The 23,224-nt window shown below is 37.0% G+C and overlaps 1 protein-coding gene and 1 pseudogene across 2 annotated transcripts in view; one reads left to right on the forward strand and one right to left on the reverse strand.

Moving 5' to 3' along the window:
- The window catches only part of BRWD1 (bromodomain and WD repeat domain containing 1), a 122,857-nt gene that overhangs the window by 57,500 nt on the left and 42,133 nt on the right, over positions 1-23,224 (reverse strand). For both annotated transcript variants that reach the window (XM_070376332.1, XM_070376321.1), the window contains 7 exons: positions 22,604-22,754; positions 22,246-22,380; positions 18,429-18,557; positions 18,029-18,254; positions 13,519-13,704; positions 7,087-7,270; positions 3,861-3,954 (listed from right to left, as the gene is read on the reverse strand). In XM_070376332.1, coding sequence (XP_070232433.1) covers positions 3,861-3,954; positions 7,087-7,270; positions 13,519-13,704; positions 18,029-18,254; positions 18,429-18,557; positions 22,246-22,380; positions 22,604-22,754 — 1,105 coding nt within the window. The remainder of the gene's footprint in view (positions 1-3,860; positions 3,955-7,086; positions 7,271-13,518; positions 13,705-18,028; positions 18,255-18,428; positions 18,558-22,245; positions 22,381-22,603; positions 22,755-23,224) is intronic.
- LOC102264634 (large ribosomal subunit protein uL1 pseudogene) lies at positions 9,904-11,550 on the forward strand (annotated as a pseudogene).

Below are 23,224 nucleotides of genomic sequence, written 5' to 3' on the forward strand. Positions count from 1 at the left end.
AAGAACTGATACACAAATCAATTTTCATGTTAGTGTCATCTGTTTATAACCATGAGGGTGTTTTATTAATATATCCTGGCTGATTTTAAAACAACTGCTTTCCTTAATCTGCCAGTACATTTTTTTTTGTTAAAGGAACAATTCCTACTAATGAATTTCATGACTAAGAATACGTAAATCAGATGGACCAAAAAACTACCACTAAGAACAAGAAAATCTGTCAAAATACAATTTTTAAAAAAAGTTTGAGGGCACTATATACCTAGCAAGTCTATGAAGATTTACAAGACTAATACACACAAAAAAGTTATCAGCAATGTAAAAGAACCCTAGATTTTCACTCTGGAAGAGGAAGCTGAAAGATTTAGCAGATAAGCAAAAAACTGACACACTAAATTCTTGAGTTAAGCTAACAAAAATTGCAATCCAGGGTCTCCTATATATAGGTGAGCACCTCAAGCTTCGGCTGTTAACCCAAAGGACTACAATCTAGACTATAAGTAAACTACAGATTAACAGTAATCCCAAGCAACCAGAAGTCCATCCTTGTCTGGGTTAAGGTGATACAAGCTTGAAAGTTGCCCAAGTAGCCTACGAGAAGCAAATCATACGTGCTCTGGGGAGTAAAAACCATCCGAGGCTTCAAATCATCTCTAACCTCTAACATTCAATGAAAAAACACAGGGAACAGGACTTCCCTGGTGGTCCAGCAGTTAAGAAACCCCCTGCCAATGCAGGGGACACAGGTTCAATCCTTGGTCCAGGAAGATTCCACATGCTGCAGGGCAACTACGGCCGTGCACCACAACTACTTGAAGCACACACTAGAGCCTAGGCTCTGCAGCAAGGGAAACCACAACAATGAGAAGCTTGCACACCACAACTAAAGAGTAGCTCCCACTCACCGCAACCAGAGAAAGCCCATGTGCAGCAATGAAGACCCAGAGCAGTCATAAATAAATTAAAAAAACATAGGCAACAAAGAAAATGTAACTGTAAAAAAAATGAGAAAAAAAAATCAATACTGAATGGAAACGTATCAACAGGGGAGTAAGATACTGAAATACTCAAATGGGTTTTTTAAATAACTAGGGCTGATTTTCAAGGAAATAAATAATGAGAACTTCAGAAAATGGAAAATTCTGAACTGAAAAAAATACAATAACTAAAACTAAGAACACAAATTTAATAGGGGATTACACACAGAGAGCTGCAGAGAACTAAATGGAATATATTCAGTCAGAAAAAAAAATTCAGAACAGCAAGAAACAGCCTAGAAACAAAAGAGATAGAAAATAAGAGACAGAAAGTAAAGAATAAAAACATACTATGCAAACACTAGCCAAAAGAAGGCTAGCACAGCTACAATCCTATAAAAGAATCTGAAGAATAAAGCACTACTACAGATAAATTCATAATGATAAAAGGTTCAATTCAGTAGGAAAAAGGAAAATTCTAAATATGTACACATGTACACACCATATGACATAGCTTCAAACTACATAAAAAACAAGCAGAATCAAAGACATCTACAGTGATATTTTAACACACATCTCACCTTATAGTGATATTTTAACACACATCTCACCTTCCTTATAGAAGAGTTCAATCATTTTGAAACCACATGTAGCATTAACTACTACAGCTGAATATACACATATATGATCCAATAATTTTGCTCCAGTGCATATACTCAAAAGAAATATATACACGGATACCAAGAAATATGTACAAAATGTTCAAAGCAGTATTCCTAAGTTATTATTCATAATATGAAAATAATCCAAATGTCCTTTAAGAACAAATTAAACAGCAACATGCTCATTGTGTGAATACTATCCAGTAATGAAAACAACTGAACTGCAACTACTCACAACAAAGATAAATCTCACAAGGTCAAATGCAAGCCAGATACAAAATATTACATATACATACTGTATGATTCCATTAAGATCAGTGTTTCTTATCCTTTTTCACATTATCATTGCCCTATAAGAAACTTGACTTTCTCATTTGCCCCCTCAAAATTGTTATTACCACAGATACCATGTAAGTATTTATGTACTATGTATGTATCCATGATTTGTATACAAATATATTAAGGTTTAAAGTGTTAGCCTTCTTATCCAACAGTGTTTAAAATAGCTAGAAACAAAAAGTTAATTGAAAACTTTAAGGGCTGCATTTGATTTGTAACTGTTTCTTGAATAAATTTTTGATGTAATTTAATTCAAGTGTAAAATATCAAATTACATACCCAAATTAGAAACTTATGAACATATATGCTGTGCTATGCTTGGTCATTCAGTTGTGTCCGACTCTTTGCAACCCCATGGACTGTAGCCTGCCAGGCTCCTCAGTCCATGGGGATTCTCCAGGCAAGAATACTGGAGTGGGTTGACATGACCTCCTCCAGGGGATCTTCTCAACATAGGGATCAAACTCAGGTATCCCGCATTGCAGGTGGATTCTTTACCGTCTGAGCCAGCAGAGAAGCCCAAGAATATTGGAGTGGGTAGCCTACTCCTTCTCCAGGGGCTCTTCCTGACCTAGGAATTGAACTGGGGTCTCCTGAATTGCAGGCAGATTCTTTACCGTCTGAGCCAGCAGGGAAGCCCAAGAATACTTCCAATAGCACAAGCTACAGTGGGTAGCTTATCCCTTCTCCAGGGGATCTTCCCAACCCAGGAATCACATCGGGGTCTCCTGGATTACAGGCAGATTCTTTAACAGCTGAGCTACCAGGGAAGCCCTCTATGAATATATAATAGCACTGTAATCAAATTTTAAAAAATCTTTCATAACTTATTTTTTCAGCAAAAACAATTGAAAAAAATTGATTTCTTAAAAATTGTAGTTAAATATAACTTTAAAGTTTTTTCAAGAGGAAATACCCTAACTAAAGCTGAAGATATACTCATTCAGATAGTCAACATTTTCTTTGAATTTCTTTTAAATTAAATAATAAGATAGAGACAGCTTTTATTGAATTCTCAAAGCCCAAGTCATAAACAAAGGCACTGTTTATGTGGCAGCATCAAGATAGTGAATGTGGCAGCCAGGCACACAGAGGCCATTTCTCATGATACAGATACAAGACTAAATGATCCACTGAAACAGAATACCTTGCAAACACAACCATGTTTCAACACAGTTTTGTAGCACTTATCTTGCATATATTTTGTGTAAATTTCATTAACTTGCTAATGCTTCATATGTGATAGTTATGAAAATCTAAAATGAGCAATTAAACACTAAGGAATAAGATTTTTCTCAAGTGGGTTTGGGCTTTACATGGTTACATACCTAAGATTTTTTACAGGTATGACATCTAAGATTTTTAATAAATGCATGATTTGGAAAACATCAGAAACAAAGCTAACCAGCATCTTTAGAAGTCAAATAGTTGATTACCTTCAGGTGAAAGGAGAAGTGATTGAGAATGGAAACAAAATGCTTTTGATTGGCTCATAATGTTCTAGTGATTATTAAGAGTGTAATCATTTTTTCTTTTTCTTCTTAGACCACGCCATGAGGCATGCAGGATCTTAGTTTCCCGACCAAGGATTGAACCCAGGCCTCCCAGGCCCTCCACACTGGGAATGGGGAGTCTTAACCACTTAACCACCAGGGAAGTCCTGACAATAATTTCCTAGAATCCTTCAGCACTCTCAGCCATTAGGCTACTTACTGTAAGTTTCAAGCCACTTTTCCTAACAGCTGTACAACTTTATGTCTACCATTTAAAATTCCAAACAGAAGACTAATATTACTAATATTCGCATTGACCAAAAAGAAAACTGTAAGTTTCAGTTCAATTTCTAATTTGTTTATTCCTAAGAAAATGGAATTTAGGTTACCTTTTGTGAGAACTGGAGAGTCTTCCTCTTTCTTCCAATTATATAAAGATTTCTTTCTTGTTCACCTTTCTCTATTCTGAAGTCTTCCAACTTCCTACAAATTTAAGTACCCAGTTATATTAGTTACAGATAAAGGATATATATATAGAAAAAAAAATCAGTACGATTCTGGGAATCATAAATTACTTTTTTAATATGGAAATTCCTAAAGTTACAATAAAACTTAAGTCAAACAGTAGTTTGCAAGGAACTTAATATAAACAATATCTTACAGGCAACTAGGAGGTCCTATTTTTCATATCTAACACACAAATATTCATTTATGTTCTGCTTGGCCCTATGAGGACCAATTTGAACAGAATCTCTCACATTAGCTACTCAAAATGTATCTATGATTTTTCAAAATTGCAATTCTATTCTCTAAAGAAAAAATAAGAGCAGAATCCTCCTCCAAACTTAACACTTCTCATTTTGTAATTTCTGGAAACGAGAACAGCAATGTTACTGGTTCTTCTAATCACCTATATTTCACTCACATGACACACAAGAAAATTCATAATGTTGCTGTGACCAATTTCAGAACAAGGGGTCTTTGGCAATGAAGAACATTTTCCTTCTTCACAACTAGAGGGTTCAAGTAACTAAATGTCTTTTTTATCAGATATGAACGTTGTTGAAAACATGGCTTTATGCCTTGTGTGCTCACTTTAAAATTCCACTAGAAAAGTTTCAAAACTGACTTTGTACCCATGCTCTAAGATATAAGTGAACACTGAAATGAGTATAAGCATAAATGATATAAAGACACAAACTGATTTCCAAGGACATCACTGTTTTCTCAAGACACATCTGCAGCCCACACTCATATGACAGCCAAACATCATCCACAGGGGAGTTCTAAGTCAGACTCCCCTTCACAAGTAATCAATTTCACCAGCAGTATGTGTATTTAAGGAACTACCATAAGGTTTTTCACTTGTAGCCAAATGAAACTCCTACCCTATACCTGTACACCTCCCTTTATTTTGACAGTGAACCACTACACACAATTTATTTTCAATCAATAATAAAGCAAAGGAACATTCTAGATCTTCAAAAGTACCAATTTCAACTGTGCGTGATTCCACACCTATGTGAGGTGGTCAGCTAAGAAAAGTAACATTATGAAAGATCACAATATATATATGTGAGTCACTCATTCATTTAGAATGAACATAATTTCTATTTATTGGATTAAGACAAACTATATACCTGAACTTTAGCCCCAAACAGAACCATGCCAGGTCATGCTAAGTCACTACAGTCATGTCCGACTCTTTGTGACCCCATGGACTGTAGCCCGCCAGGCTCCTCTGTCCATGGGATTCTCCAGCCAAGAATACTGGAGTGGGTTGCCATGCCCTCTTCCAAGGGATCTTTCCAACCCAGGGAATTCTGGGACTTCCCTGGTGGCACAATGAATAAGAGTCCTCCTGCCAATGCAGGGGACACCAGGATTTAACCTCTGGTCCAGGAGAATTCCACATGCCTTGGAGCAAATAAGCCCATGCACCAAAACTGTGGTGCCCTAGAGCCTGTGCTCCGCAACAAGAGGAGCCACTGCAATGAGAAGCCTGCACACCACAACGAGTAGCCCCAACTTGTCACAGCTAGAGAAAGCCTGCACACAGCAAGGAAGATACAGCATCACCAAAAATAAATAAAAATATTTTTAAAAAAAACAAAAGAAATGCTTGTTTAAGGAACTGTTCTTCAGGACTTTCATTTCTGATAACTGTGTGCTTCCCTTGATTTTGACAACAAAAAGTATAGCAAAATGACATGATCATGCAACTCAAGACAAATTTTAAGGCTTAACTATAGCATACTACATACATGGTGGTGATTTTCTGTATTTCTTATCCCAATTTCAGGTTTTGCTTTTCACCAGTTTATTGTATACTTACAAACATTCTTAAATTCACTATATAAAACAGAAGTATCATAAAATACTAATCACTGACTCTTCTGGCTAAACACATGAAAACTTACACAAAATTATCTTCAAGGTATTAGTTATTACAAGACACAAACATGACAGAATGCTGAAAGGTTTTAGATACCAACAAAAATAGTATTTGCTGCCTCCATTTTGATAACTTGAAAATCAGTATAGTACAATTCAGTACAAGGAAAATCCTACCATCCATAATATACTTAGGAGCTATCATTTCTCCCTAAAAGAGAATAGGGCTACTTAAGAAGAAAGCCTGATCCTAGGTCTAGGTAAAGAAATTTACAAAATGAACCTGTAACCCTATCATGCCTGACATCAAAGATGATATGCAAGGGTATTACATCATTTCAAAAGGACTCCAGGGCCAACCTGCAGAAGCTCCTCCTGGCCAGAGATGGATAAACTTAAATATCAATAAGGACATTAGAAACAGCTAATCACAGCAGTGTGATTAATACAGTGAAAATACAAACACACACAAACTGGCCACTCTAGGATAGAAAGGAATAAATTTTTATTTTGAAGGCAAATAAAGCAAAATCAACAAGCATCTATCCTATTTTTTGTATACAAACTTTACTACTAGATGATCAAATTGTAGAAGTGGGTAAATTTTTATTTAGAAGTATCCAAGATAATAAAGAACTCAGAGCTGAAATATCACTTTTATAATCTCTAAAGAATTAATGCATCTAGGGTAGTCAGCATCAACACCTGCTACCACCACAAAAAAAAAAAAAAGGAAATTATGTGCCTTCTGATGGAATTTTACCACTTATGAAATAATCTCACAAAAAACTAAAAATACGACATTTGGAACAACTGGAAATTTGAACACTGGCTATTTGGTTCTATTGAATTGTTTGTTTCTTTTTAAGATATGACAATGGCACTTATGGTTTTAAGATAAGGAATTATCTTCAGAAATTACATACTGATAAACTTTTGGACAAAATGGTAAGTCTGAAACATCCTTCAAAATAATATTGAAGGAAGAAAAGGCAGGTGTTTATGAAGATGAAACAAGATGAGTTATGAAAAAATTTACCACAGTAAAAAGTTAGAGAACAATTTTGACATTTTTCTACCACAATTAAAATATATCCCAATCCATTACTAAAATATATGTATATGATTATTTATACCACTAAAAATTTAACTATGTGTAAATAACCATATAGATATATTTTTATAGATATAAACAATATTAATAGATATCCTAAAACAAACCTAAATATGCCTAGTGGTACCTCTGGGACAACCACTCTTCGCTTCCAAGCCTGCAGGTCACGCTCCGTAGCCATCTGACTGCGCGGAGCATTCTGGTGCATCTGACGGACACCTTCCACTTGTCCACTACGACGCAGACCAATATTTGGAGGAGACTGGATGTCTAAGCTTAGTCTTCTAAAACCTAGGAAAAAATTGTAAAGAATGACTGCAAAACAAACGTCAATCTAATATGCATACACATTCCTCCTAATATGATACAAACCAAAATAAAACGATCTACTGAAAAAACTTTGGAAAAAAGAATTAATGTGACTTAGATAAAAATGTAGAATACAGAACATGATTATTAACATCATTTTCCATTTTTACTAGACTTTCTGAATTTTATGTTACAAGCATTTTCTATAATAATATTATACTTGCAGTCCTAAAATCCTTGCCTTCCTCAAAACTGCAAGCTAAAACATTATCTTTCTGGAAAAATCAGCAATGCAAATACATGTCTCAAACTGTGGTGGCTTGATAATAAGAGCTCTAATAACAAAAATTATTTATGACCTAAAGAGATAATCTAAGCCACTCAGGCAGGCAGCCTGCCAGAGACCATTATTAAAAATTCACAAAAATGTGAAGTGGGGATATGCCAGCAGCACCTGAAATGGAGCTAGGGGAGTGGGTAACAGGGCAATGTGGACAACACTGAGCCCTGAGCCTGCGCAGAGCTGGGCAAGCAGACACAGGAGGTGGCAGGGTAACCTCCCAGGAGCTGGAAGTCACAAAGGATGGAGACTACCCTGAGGGGTTGCAGGGCGGAAGCCCAGGCAAGTACTTGTTTCCTTAAAATACAGGGTGAGCACAGGGAACTCTACTCAATGCTCTGTGGTTACCTAGATGGAAAGAAATTCCAAAGAAGAGGGGATATATCTATATGTATAGGTAATTCACTTTGCTGCACAGGAGAAATTAACACAATGTTGTAAAGCAACTATACTCAAAAAAAATTTTTTTTAAGAAAGTTAAAAAAACAAAAACAAGAGTGAAGAGGACTCTGCTACTAACTGGGGGCGATGTACTTTTTGGCCACCTCTAAAAAGCAGAGACATTATTTTGCCAACAAAGGTCCGTCTAGTCAAGGCTATGGTTTTTCCAGTGGTCATGTACGGATGTGAGAGTTGGACTATAAAGAAAGCTGAGCACCAAAGAATTGATGCTTTTGAACTGTGGTGTTGGAGAAGACTCTTGAGAGTCCCTTGGACTGCAAGGAGATCCAACAGCCCATCCTAAAGGAGATGAGTCCTGGGTGTTCATTGGAAGGACTGATGTTGAAGCTGAAACTCCAATACTTTGGAGTTTGGCCACCTCATGCAAAGAGCTGACTCATTTGAAAAGACCTTGATGCTGGGAAAGATTGAGGGCAGGAGGAGAAAGGGACGACAGAGGATGAGATGGTTGGATGGCATCATCGACTCGATGGACATGGGTTTGGGTGGACTCCGGGAGTTGGTGACGGACAGGGAGGCCTGGTATGCTGTGGTTCATGGGGTCACAAAGAGTCAGACACGACTGAGCGACTGAACTGAACTGAACTGATGCCAAGAGCTGACTCATTTGAAAAGACCCTGATGCTGGGAAAGACTGAAGGCAGGAGGAGAAGGGGACGACAGAGGATGAAGTGGTTGGATGGAATCAACAACTCCATGGAGATGAGTTTGAGTAAACTCCAGGAGTTGGTGAATGGACAGGCAGGCCTGGTGTGCTGTGGTCCATGGGATTGCGAAGAGTCAGACACGACTGAGTGACTGAACTGAACTGAAGGAGGCTATTAAATTTTACTTCAAATATACCAGCTCTCCTTGCCTAGGATAAAATTCAAATATGAGTGAATGCAACTTCTGCACTCTTCGACATACAACATTCTGTTTACCGATCAAATGGGAACCAGTCTGTACTGCACAACATACTATACTTCATCTATTAAAAATGACATTAAGTGAGCCTGCTATTAATCCAAAATTTATATTAAAACATACTGATGTTTAAGAAACAATTTTTGCATTTAGAACTAAAAATAAATTCTAAATTTAACTGCCCAAGTCACAGCATTATTCTCCAACAATTTGAAGAAAACATGCACAGGTTACTTATCTCAGGTTACTTTTCATACTTGCTGTTCAAAGTATGAAAAATAACATGAGTGACCATAAACAGACTAATCACAAAGAATGGTTATTCCACACAGTGGAATACTATGAAGCTATAAAAAGGAATGAAGAAGAGTTCTATGAATGGATAGGAGTGATTTCTAGAATATACTGTACAGGAAAAAAGCAAGGTGTGCAGAGGAATGCATACATATCTTGAGTCACTTGCTCTGATGCACTGAGATAAACACAGCAGCAACTATGCAGTGTGTGTGTGTGTGTGTGTGTGTGTGCGTGCGCGCGCGCGCGTGCGCACTTGTGTTATTTTCGTAGTCGTGTCCGACTCTTTGCAACCCCATAGACTGTAGCCCACCAGGACACTCTGTCCATGGGATTCTCCAGGCGAGAACACTGGAGTGGGTTGCCATTTCCTTTTCCAAAAGGAACTATAGAAAGAAAAGAAAGTGAAGTTGCTCAGTTGTGTCCGACTCTTTGCGACCCCATGGACTGTAGCCTACCAGGCTCCTCCATCCATGGAATTTTCCAGGCAGGAGTACTGGAATGCATTACCATCTCCTTCTCCAGTATTCTTGCCTAAAATGTTGAACCTGAATCCAATTATGAGATAATGAGACACATGTAGGGAACTGAGGAAAAATTGAGGGAAAATCTGTGAAATAACAGGCCTGAACTCTCGTAAGTACCAGCACCATAAGGGAACTGTTCTGCTGCTGCTGCTAAGTCGCTTCAGTCATGTCCGACTCTGTGCGACCCCACAGATGGCAGCCCACCAGGCTCCCCGGTCCCTGGGATTCTCCAGGCAAGAACACTGGAGTGGGTTGCCATTTCCTTCTCCAATGTATGAAAGGGAAAAGTGAAAGTGAAGTCGCTCTGTCATGTCCGACTCTTCGAGACCCCATGGTCTGCAGCCTACCAGGCTCCTCCGTCCATGGGATTTTCCAGGCAAGAGTACTGGAGTGGGGTGCCACTGCCTTATCCAGTTCTAAATTAGGAGAAATAATAATTAAGCACACCAACCAAGGCTTGATTAAATCCTAAAATTTTAAAAAGCCCTGAAGGACAATTTTGGAACAAGTGAGGAAATAGGAAGATTGTACATTAGGTAGCAGTATTTTATAGTTTGTATACTGTACAGTATTATAAAGTTTGTTGACCTATGATCACTATATTATGAACATATAAAAATGCTTCTGGTTCTTGGAAGATACAGAATCATGTCTGAAGGGATAAAGTTCACAGTATCTCCAACTTGCTCTAAAATTTAGGAAAAAATTACCAGAGACAGAAATTATTTCAAGTGTATATGAGAACCATACAAGACTTAGTATCATTTCTGTTTGAGATTAGTAAACTCTCAAAAGTACCCAAAAGTCCATCAAGAGAATGAATGAATAAAATCAGATATAGGCATACAATAGAGTACACAAGTCAAAATTAATCCAATGCAATAACTGATTAATCTTAAAAATACAGCATTCTAATGGCAGAAAACGAAGAGGAACTAAAGAGCCTCTTGACAAGGGTGAAAGAGGACAGTGAAAAGCTTGCTTAAAACTTAACATTCAGCTCTTTTCCGGTTATCGTGGCGTAGGGAACTATGAGCAGCAAAGTCTCCCGCGACACCCTCTACGAGGTGGTGTGGGAAGTCCTGCACAGGAACCAGCGCAAGCGCAGAAGGTTTTTGGAGACGGTGGAGCTTCAGATCAGCCTGAAGAACTATGACCCTCAGAAGGACAAATGCTTCTCAGGCACCATCAGGTTTAAGTCCACTCCCCGCCCCAAGTTCTCCGTGTGTGTCTTGGGGGACCAGCAGCATTGTGATGAGGTCAAGGCTGTGGATATCCCCCACATGGACCTCGAGGCGCTGAAAAAACTCAACAAGAATAAAAAACTGGTCAAGAAGCTGGCCAAGAAATACGATGCCTTTTTGGCTTCAGAGTCTCTGATCAAGCAGATCCCCCAAATCCTGGGCCCAGGCCTAATCAAGGCTGCCAAGTTCCCTTCCTTGATGACCCACAATAAGAACATGGTGGCCAAAGTTGATGAAGTGAAGTCCACAATCAAGTTCCAGATGAAGAAGGTGCTGTGTCTGGCAGTGGCTGTTGGCCACGTGAAGATGACAGATGATGAGCTTGTGTACAATATCCACTAAGCTGTCAACTTCCTGGTGTCATTGCTCACGAAAAATTGGCAGACTGTCAGGGCCTTGCACATTAAGAGCACCATGGGCAAGCCCCAGCGTCTGTACTAAGGCACAGCTTAATAAACCATACTAAACCATCAAAAAAAAAAAAAACAACTCAACATTCAAAAAAGTAAGATCATGGCATCCAGTCCCATCACTTCATGGTAAATAGATGGGAAAACAGTGGAAACAGTGACAGATTTTTTTTTTACCTGGGCTCCAAAATCACTGCAGATGGTGACTGCAGCCATGAAATTAAAAGACGCTTCCTCCCTGGAAGAAAAGCCTGACAAACCAATATAGCATATTAAAAAGCAGAGACATCAATTTGCTAACAAAGGTCTGTCTAGTCGAAGCTATATGGTTTTTCCAGTAGTCAGCTATGAATGTGAGAGTTGGATCACAGAGGCAGAGTGCCGAAGAATTGATGCTTTCAAATTGTGGTCCTGGAGAAAACTCTTGAGAGTCCCTTGGACAGCAAGGAGATCAAACCAGTCAATCCTAAAGGAAATCAACCTTGAAAATTCATTGGAAGGACTGTTCCTGAAGCTGAAGTCCCAATACTTTGGCTACCTGATACAAAGACCCAACTCACTGGAAAAGACCCTGATGCTGGGAAAGATTGAGGGCAGGTGGAGAAGGCGACAACAGAGGATGAGATGGTTGGATAGCATCACCAACTCAATGGACATGAATCGTGAGCAAACTCTGGGAGACAAAGGAGAATAGAGAAGACTGGAGTGCTGTAGTCCCTGGAGTCACAAAGAATCAGACACAAAGTTCCCTTTATAAACCTTTTTATAGTTTCAAAACAAAAGCTTTTTATTAATACATTTAAGAATGTCAAGTTTATTTTTAGAATGCAAAGGAAGGATCAACAGAATTGTCATCTTGGGAGAGGGAAATAGAGCAGGACCACATAAAAGATGTGATTATCATGATTTTTTAAAAAAAGAAAAAGAGCATCTGTGAACCAATGATAAGACTATGTCAATAACAAAATTTGAGAGTTTTGTTGCTGTTGTTAAGTATTTACTTATTTACTTGGCTATACCTGGTCTTAGCTGCAGCATGCAGGATCTAGTTCCCTGACCAGGGATCGAACCCAGGCTCCCTGCACTAAGAGCATGGAATCTCAGTCACTCAACTACCAGGGGTTCCAAGAACAAAGTTTTGATAGACCCGATTCTGTGCTGCTAGAAACCAAAACAACTAAATATATAAAAGAAGTAAAACTTAAAGTATAACGCAATAATTTTAAAGAGAATTAATGAAACTTCTTTAACAGTCATTTCAAATAAAAATCTAAAGCTCTCCGAGTTTTCTGGAGTTCAGTGGTTACAACTCTGTCCTTTCACTGCTGAGGACCTGGGTTTGATTCCTCGCCAGGAAATTAGATCCCATTGGTCATGTGGCCAAAATAATAATAATAAAAAATCTAAAGTCTATTAGATGAAAGAGAGCAAGAGTGAAAGGGCAGAAAGAGCTGAAGAAACTGTTCAGAACAGAGCAGGAGCAATAAGAGATAGGAAATTCTATAGCATTTTATGGACTCAAAAAGAGGTTTTAACTTTCCCAGAGTTCAGTTGCATAACAATCATCCATCTCTTCTAGATTATTTCCATTAGTATAATTATTACCACATTCCAGTATTAAGTACTCTGCCCTGAAATTCACTGCAAGCTTTCTGATTCTACAAGAAACATTAGGGCTCTACTCAACTTTTTAAAAGATTACATAAAAAGGAAACCTAATGTTCCTTCAGAAAACACTTTGTTCTCTAATCTTTTTAACTCAAAACAATTTAATATAATTTTGTAAATACTCTTATTTTAGAGCAAAAAGACTTCAACAGCCTTTCAAAGTACCTGAAATTCAAATGCTCATTTCTTAGTCTTTCAACCTTATACCTAATAAAGCTATCCTCCAGACTTCTGCTCAAAGTTGTAAACGTATACTGCTTAGTATACTGCTTTTATACTGATAAGTTTTTCACACTGGATGCAGGGGACAATGACTTGATTTATTTGTCAATTTCAATCTAGCCATGTTAAGGCAAAATACCTCTGCTATATTTCTTACCTCTTCGGGGTGTTTCTTCCCCATTTGAAAGTCCACTTGGAACAGCCTCCTGACCTGCTCCCATTCTCTGATCTTGCTGCTGCTGCAACTGTCTTATCATTCCATCCAGGACACTGCGCTCTGGGCTTCGTTCACCATTATCATTGGTTTGCAGGCTTATAATTTGTTCTATTACCTCTCCATCACCTGCAAATTCAATGAATGAATATCACATCATAATACATACAAAGATGGAAAAAAAACTTTCAACAATTAAAATTACATTAGAAATTGTCAGAAGACTTGTTTTTCAAAAATAATCATTCAAGATAGCCTTTATTTTCACAACTAATTAAGTTAGAGAAAAGACTCAAAACTAACTTTACGGTACTAATTTCCACAAAAACCTCAACAGAGCTTCTGAAATCTGTCAAATTAAGTAGAGGAAAACACATTTCAGCAAAAATCTTGTTTTTCTGTTTCAGATCAATGCCTCTTATTTACACATTTCATTAAAATCTTATTTCCCAAGGTCTCCGACTATAACAGATCAACAAAGAATCAACTGGACTTCACTGTAAACCTCTGAGTTTTCTATGCAACTCCGTCTCTGATGTAGAGTAAAGCACTGGCATTTCTTTAGTCTTAAGAAATAAAAAAGAGTGAGTAACACCTTTTTGGCCTTCAGCAAATGACCACTCCGAACTCCAGCTATAATTCTTCAGATATAAAATCAGATTTTTTTAAGTGTCTTTGCTTCTTTATTTTTCAAACCACCCTTATGGCAGAAAGTGAAGAGGAACTAAAAAGCCTCTTGATGAAAGTGCAAGTGGAGAGTGAAAAAGTTGGCTTAAAGTTCAACATTCAGAAAACGAAGATCATGGCGTCTGGTCCCATCACTTCATGGGAAATAGATGGGGAAACAGTGGAAACAGTGTCAGACTTTATTTTTTTGGCTCAAAAATCACTGCAGATGGTGACTGCAGCCATGAAATTAAAAGACGCTTACTCCTTGGAAGGAAAGTTATGACCAACCTAGATAGCATATTGAAAAGCAGAGACATTACTTTGCCAACAAAGGTCCGTCTAGTCAAGGCTATGGTTTTTCCTGTGGTCATGTATGGATGTGAGAGTTGGACTGTGAAGAAGGCTGAGCGCCGAAGAATTGATGCTTTTGAACTGTGGTGTTGGAGAAGACTCTTGAGAGTCCCTTGGACTGCAAGGACATCCAACCAGTCCATTCTGAAGATCAGCCCTGGGATTTCTTTGGAAGGAATGATGCTGAAGCTGAAACTCCAGTACTTTGGCCACCTCATGCGAAGAGTTGACTCACTGGAAAAGACTCTGATGCTGGGAGGGATTGGGGGCAGGAGGAGAAGGGGATGACAGAGGATGAGATGGCTGGATGGCATCACTGACTTGATGGACGTTTGATTCTGGGTGAACTCCGGGAGTTGGTGATGGACAGGGAGGCCTGGCGTGCTGCGATTCATGGGGTCGCAAAGAGTCGGACACGACTGAGCAACTGAACTGAACTGAACTGAATACATTTTCAGAGATATTTAATACAGTCATACTTATTGTAAATGGAGAAAAAGTGCTGGATAGTTGTGGAGTCTTGAAACGTACTTAAGACACTAACATTTATATACATAAACAATTCCTTACTTGTCCTCCCACCATAAAATACATCTTTGAACACAGAACACAGACCTTCCAACCACACCAACTTATAAGAAACTTCTAACAAATTGAAATGAATAGGGTATTAGGCAAAAAGACTGCAAAGATACACATGTATACATGCATCCACAGTAACACATGAGAAACTGAAAAATGTCATACTATTTCAGGGAAAAAAAGAATACTTCTATCCTACTACATGAGTTAGATTCCCTTGTATCTCAGATAACATCTCCATTTTACTACGGAAATCAATGAAGAACTTAAAAGAGCTAAACAAAAATCACTGAAGCTTTTTTGATGACTCTTAAAAAAAAAAAAAAAAAAGAGCTAAGAAAGCAGAAGTAGAGCCCTAATCTAAAAGGATAAAAAGACTTTCATTAGAACCAGGAGTAACATAACATTCCTAAGATCACAACATGGAACCAAAGGGAAAAGAGCAGAAAAGGAGACTTCCAATCCTCTCCCCTCTCCCCAGAAACCCATTTAACATTTCTCTCCTGGCCCTGGACTTAGACGTAAGCTTGGCAAACACCATTAGGAATGATACTGGTTTCTATCCGGCATAATGCAACCACTATACAAATATTAAAGAAGGCTTCAATGCTACAGTATTCTTTCACTACAAAATACTACAGCACTGGAAAAAATACAAGAAAGAAGGGCTTTCAAATACTGGATAACTGGGACCCCTGAGAGAAGACAATAGAGTCCAGTCTTTGGATTGCTCCAGGTAACAGCATGGAGGCAATTTCCAAGGTGTAGAACAAGGAGAGGGAACCCAAATACCATCCAGAAATCACAATGAGTTGAGAGACAGAGGTCAGGGTCTGGGAGCAAGCGGGAAGACTAAAATATGCAGATTGGTTAGAATTGAAAAGATATGCCATGATAACACTAATTTTAAAAAAACTGGATTATTTACATTAATATGAAACAGTCTTCAAAACAAGAAATACTCTCCCAAGAATAAACAGGGACATTTCATAATGATGAAAGAATTCACAAAGAGCACAATCTGAAATGTGTATTTACATAATAACAGAATTTTAAAACACATAAAGCAAAAACTGATTGAATCAAAGGAAAAAAAATAAGACAAATCCACAGGATAGTTGGATATGTCAGCACTCCTTAAAACAGCCACAAAATGGGAAAAAGCCAAGTGTTCTCCAGCTACTAGTGAATGGAGAAATAATGGTATATCCATGCAATGGTGCATGATCACTAAAAAAAAAAAAAAAAAAGACTGATATCTGCAACAGGAATGAATCTCAAAAGCACCATGCTAAGTTAAAGAAGCCAGACACAACAGACTACATATTGTATGATTTCAATGATATAAAAATACTTTAAAAGGAAAAATTAAAGTGACAACAGTCATTACAAGAGGCCAGGAGAAGGGAGAGGAATAATTCTACACAGGCTCAGGAGAATTTCTGGGGGCACTGGAAATGCTCTGTATTTGGATTGTGGTGGTGGCTTACATAACTCATTTGAACTGCACACTTAAAAGTGGTGAATTTTGCTGTATGTAAAGTATACTTCAATCAAACTAATAAAAAGAATTTGGAAGAGTAAACATATGGTGATTTACATTAATCTTTAACCTTAAAGTTTTAGCAAATCAATCCTCATCCAAACAAAAGTATCTTTTTAAATTTTATTTTTAATTGGAGGATAATTGCTTTACAATGTTGCATTGTTTTCTGCCATACATCAACATGAATCAAGTCATAGGTATACACATCCCCTCCCTCTTGTACCCCCTACCACCTCCCACTTTATTGCAAAGACGTATCTTTTTTCCTTTGCTTAGTACAAGAATATTAGAGAAAAACACTACACTGCTATGAACAAAAACAAAACAAAGCAAAACACCTCTGCCCTTGGCTAGGACAGGCAAAGGACAAGATGGAACTGGAACCTTCTCTGCCAGAAAGTTAGTGTTCCAGGAATGATGGGGACTTGGGAAAGGACACAAAACTCAGCCTAAAGGGTTTTCACAGCCAAATTCAAGGATAACATGAACAACTTAGTAACAACAGTACTGGATTTTAACTCACTATATAATGATCTGGAAGTCCAGACTAAAACTTAATAAATGAGAGAGTAGTAGATGGTCAGCTAATGGTAAAATGAAAAAGCAATGATAGAAGAGTTAGAAAACCATTTCACAACCTTCAGAACAACTACTGATTCAGGCAAGAATTACCAATGGATCCTGAAAGTTATAGGTAAAATTAGAAAAGGAACAGGTTATTTACACAAGTTACTAAATAATTACAAAGAGGAAAAAACCTTCAGAGTGGAGAACTTTGGCAGATACCCAGTGTTCAAAGTCAACACCACCAATAATTGGATGAAACACAGTCACAGGCATCCTGACATGATACTCCAAGAAGACTACATCATTTATGTTGTGCTCTTCAAAAATGCACAACCTGAACTTAATGACAGCTAAATTTAATGTTCAGTCCCAAATTAAAATCTACACCAGGGAGAGAAAAAAACCTGTAACAGGCATTATTAGAATAACAAAATTTGATTACAGGCTATAATAGTATAAATGTTAAATGTTCTATTTTTGATAACTGTTTATGATTACATAAGAAAACATATTTTTTCTTAGAAAATACATACTTAAGTATTTAGTGGTAAATGGACATGAGGCCCAGAACTTAAGTCTCAAGTGGTTCACAACAATGATATCTATCTAGAGATAGAATAATAAAACAAACATTGCAAAATATTAAGGACTGGTAAATCTGAAAGTACAAGAGTTCTCTGTATTATTACTTACATTTTTCAAATTAAAAAAAAATTTTTTTAAAGGTTTAGCACTTACTTGTTGCCACATAGCCTAGTTGTGGAACCAAATGTTCATCTGCAGAATTTTCTCGGCCAGGCACTAATCGCTGATACTTAGTTGGATGAGGGTTTCCGTCTACATCTACCAAGAACGGTGGAGGCATAAGGTGAGGGGCCTGCTGAGTCTGCTCGTCTAAGACGTAATTATTAGAATCCCTAATCAGCGGTCGATAGTCAGTATGGAAGAACATCTGGTCAGGAATCTAGAAATGGAAAGTTTACAGACTGAAATTTTGAGGATTAAACATGTTAAAGAACATAAATATTAACCAGTTAATTTTATTGGAAAGGATAAAAAATCAAATCAATACATCTAACCTATTTTAAAAACATCCTTCTTAACTATTTACATGCTCTAAGAAAGTATGTAAAATGACCTTTTCATATGGCTTGCTGCATCCAAAACCAAATATCAGAAGGTGACCATGAGAATCTGTACAGGCAAAATGCTGTCCATCCTGTGAAAACTTACAATCAAAGACAGCTCCATGTCCTTGTCCTTCAATCTAGGAAACAAAGATGGAAATTTTTATAACCATTTCTATGTAACACCTTTAGTTATTATATAAAATTCTGATTTAAAAATGAATTTTTCATTAAGCACGTCAATATTTTCATAAAGTAAAATTCACTTTAGATATCACTGGCCTAGAAAAAACCTTGATGGATCTTCTGAGAATTAGTTCTCAAAATGATCAAATGAAGGATCATAAACCAACCCCAAGTGAAGGCTTTCTTTACGTCTTATGAGAGAATGAAACCTCCATAAACTTTCTAATACATAACAAAAATCTATTGATTAATAACTTTGGGAAATGATTAAAGATTAATAAAGTTTGTTATTCATGAATTAAAATCAATACTTTTATGGAGTTTAAGCTTTCCACTTAATGACTAACCACCATGCAAAATTTGTAATGCTGCAAGTGTCTCAAGGGTGCATATGTAAATTCTTACACCTGCAACTACCTTACTTCAGACTGCCACAAATTTCTAAGTGTGTTGTGAATGTTGGGCTTCCCTCATAGTTCAGTTGGTAAAGAATCACCTGCAATGCAGGAGACCCTGGTTCGATTCCTGGGTCAGGAAGATCCCCTGTAGAAGGGAAAGGCTATCCACTCCAGTATTCTGGCCTGGAGAATTCCATGGACTGTATAGTCCATGGGGTGGCAGAGTTAGACACAAATGAACAACTTTCACTTTCATGAATGTTGCCTTAAATAAGTAACTTCTAAACTGCTTTATTCTTGTTACTTTAACTCTAAATTCAATTAGTTTAGTATTAACAATTTATAGTTAGATGAGATGTTTCATTAACTCATTAGTACAGAGCTATGCATACTTGCTGTTTCAGCCTATAAATAATAATTAAAATTCAGGACAAGTTAACCTAAATCGGTACTGGAAAAAGGAATCATCCACCCAAACAAAACAGAAGTATTTATTTTCACTGCCAGAACAAACTCTCATACATACCTAAATACCCACTTGAAAAACAATTCACTTCTGCTATACCACACATGAAAGAGTGCCTTTAACAAAATGGGGGGAAATTAAGGTATTAGGATACTTAGGGACCTGCTGAATAAGATAATGCCCCCCTGACCTGAGACTCTCAGTCCAAGTAAAGCAAAGGCAGGTGGGGAGGCAAGAGCCCTGGGCTGGTCAGGCAAAGTTGGTGGCAGTTACTTTGCTACCACACATGTGCAAATAACCTCAGCAAAAGTTAAGGGTACCTACTAAGAAGGAAGTTTCCGAAGTGGGCAAACCTACCTAAGCAGAGCAAGACACACACCGCGTTTTATCTGCTGTCAGAAGAGTCCTACACAATCATTCCTAATAAAACAAAAATAGCCTGCAAATGTATCTGGAGAACACTTCAATGTCACACGATGTTTGTTGTGTTAGTCACTCAGTCGTGTCCGACTCTTTGCAACCCCACAGACTGTAGCCTACCAGGCTCCTCAGTCCATAGGACTTTCCAGGCAAGCGTACTGGAGTGGGTTGCCATTTCCTTCTCCAGGGGATCTTCCCGACCCAGGGATCAAACCCAGGTCTCCCACATTGTAGGCAGACGCTTTACCGTCTGAGCCACACACTATGTTTACTACTTTTTTAATGAAACTCTGTCTTATTAGCTTAAAACCCAAGAATTAGGAGACTCTCGGGTGATCAGTAAAGGTAAGAATTATTCAGCCTACAAGGTCAATTTCTGGTATCTGACTAGAAATAAAACCACCATTGTCCGTTTGAGACTTTTCAGGTTACTCTTTGGCTTAGTGGTTATTTTAGATTATATTCTGTTTAAAGCCTGAATTAATGTAGTCTTCTGTTTTAACAGATTAATTTTAGGATGTTCCTATTGAGTTTTAAAGGACAATTAAGAAGATGGATGTACCTATGAATTTTAAGGCCAAAGAAAAACTAAAGAAGGCTTATTTGTTTTCCAAGGATTCTGAACAGAGATGTAACATTCAGAGATGCCTAATGATGTACTTTATGCTATTTGAATTGTTTTAGTGCATTTAATGTTAGTAAATAAAACACTTTATTTTGGACAGTTAAACTGTCCAATGTAAGCATACTGAAATTAAAATTTTAAAGGTTAAAAAAAAAAAACAGGAAAAACATGGAACATATGGACGAAGATGGTTTTCAATCAAAAGGTCTAAGAAACACTCATCTGTAGGATGCTACTGTACTGCCTCAAAAATTAATTAGCCTTTGAATTGGGTCTCAATATACATAAAGAGTAATTTCAGAAAACCCATCATGTGTGTGTCTCCAAAGTCTTAACAATATATAAGCCCTTTTATACATTCCCCTCAGAATTTATCCCAAGGAAATAATCAGGGATCTACATAAACAGACATGTATATTCAAACTGTTACTGTTGTGCATGTTTTAGAAACTACTTAAATACTCAACAACAGCAAATTAGCTACATAAGTAACATTCTTCTAAGAAAGGCTGAATTTACCATCAAACATACATTTACAAATTCTTAAAAATATTTTAGGGCTTGAAAAGCATTCTTTACATAAAATGAGAAGGGATTACAAAACTGTGTACAAAAGAGTAAAAACAAACAAAAAACTATGTGTAAGAATGCCAACTAATAATTCTATAAAAATGATGCCATCAGAAAATCTTCAATGGATATTGATACCTGTGAAAGTTTAATGAGGAACCAGACATTTACACAGTCTCTGGAAAAAAATCAGTTTAAAAATTACGAAGAAAAGAAACATTTAAAAAATTAGTGCAAAAACTTGGCAGATGTCACCTTAACCAAATACTTATAATTATCACCATATTAATAGTGGATATATATACATCATTAAATATAAACATCATTAGCCTCCTAATACAATGCATGGAGGGCACAATACAATACAATGCATGGAGGGCACATTATCATTTATTTTTTTAATCAAAAAATATACAGGAGTATTACATCATGAAGAAATACCAGACAAAACAAATATCCTGTAATATTACTTGTCTGTAAAAAGGTAAGATATGCAGAGTGAAGGATTACTGATTTTACAAAAGTGGAAATATGTAACTACTTAATATGATGCACGATCCTGAGTTAGTCCAAGAGGTAAACATAACTATAAATGCATTATTAGGACAATTGACAAATTTTTAATGTAAACCAGATTAGATAATGCTACCTTATCAATGTTAAATTTGCTGATTTTTGGTGACTATATTGCAGCTATGTATAAGAAATTCTAAAAATATGCAATAAGATCATAATCTGGTTTTCAAACATTTGTGTGCAAGAAGAAAAAAGCTGAGGAAACAAAAAACGATGTTTGACTCCTGAGAGGACTTAACTGAATAATATTTTTTACTACAGGTATTTTAATAAGTTTAAATAGTGAAAAAGTATGAATTACCATAATTTTGCCAATTTAAACACAAACAGGGACACATTCACAGACACAAAGCTAAATAAATAAACTTTTAAAATCTTCCCCTCATGTGAATTAGTTGTACAGATTTCACTTACATATGTACATTTGTACATATGACTATCAGATATTTATTAGCCTTAAAGTAGCACCATGATCTCTAGAAATACAAACTGCCAAAAACATGCAGATCGGTTTCGGCTACATCTCCTTATCCAAACATTTGAAACAAGTGCAAACAGGTATAGAGACACACACTCCCCCCACTTACCATATTGAAATAATGTTTCATCTTGGTGCCTTTTGTGATATCCCATATGAATATGCTGCCGTCATGTCCTGCAGATAACATAATTCTGGAATCAAAGGGATGTGTCTCCAAAACAAATACTTCATCAGCATGTCCCTTTATTCAACAAAGTCATATAGTTAAGGAGGGTCTGCAAGTTATAAGTTTAAAATTAAAAGCCCATGTTGTCACAGTATCTAAGGGCTTTTAAAAATGCATTAATGACAGTAATTTATACATTAGTATATATACAAATTTCTATTCATTTGATAATATAAAAGTTTTTTTTTAATTTGTTAAAAAAAAAACTTTATTTGTTGTATGTTATAAAACTACCTACCAACAGGTTATGAAGCAGCTGTCCAGTGTAAGAATTCCACACTTTGAGGACATGATCATTCACAGCTGTGACAACAATGCTATCATTCTGATTCCAAGCTATCATTGTTACTTTGGGTTTCATAAACCTTTCCTCTTCCAAAGATAAATCTCTAAGAAAAAAAATACAACATGTGCAGTGCTATATGTGTAGGAGGCTACACAATCTCTCATAGATACAAAAATAGTAAATAATCTAGCTCACGTCCACACCTTATCCACTTCACAGAGTTTATCACATCTGACCCACAAGAGGTTATCTACAAACAGATGAGGGCAAGATCCCAAGGGGGAAGGGATGATCCAGAAACAGTTCAGGGGCTGAACATGGGCAGACTCCAGAACACCACATTATTCATAAAAGCAAAGCTTTTCTCTACATCTAGGATTCCTTTCTCTTGACTACAAGGCCTATTGGTAATATTTTCAACTACTTGGAAGACAGAAAGAAGGTAATTCACCTTCATGCCCTCAATGTCTAGAAAAGTGCCTGACAGACTTTCAGTATGCTGAACTACCTCTTTACACTTCCCTACAGACTATTCCTACGGCTCCCTTGGCAAGAAGAGTCTTATACACACGT

This window comes from Bos mutus, chromosome 1 (assembly GCF_027580195.1).
Source record: "Bos mutus isolate GX-2022 chromosome 1, NWIPB_WYAK_1.1, whole genome shotgun sequence".
Classification (NCBI taxonomy): Eukaryota; Metazoa; Chordata; class Mammalia; order Artiodactyla; family Bovidae; genus Bos; species Bos mutus.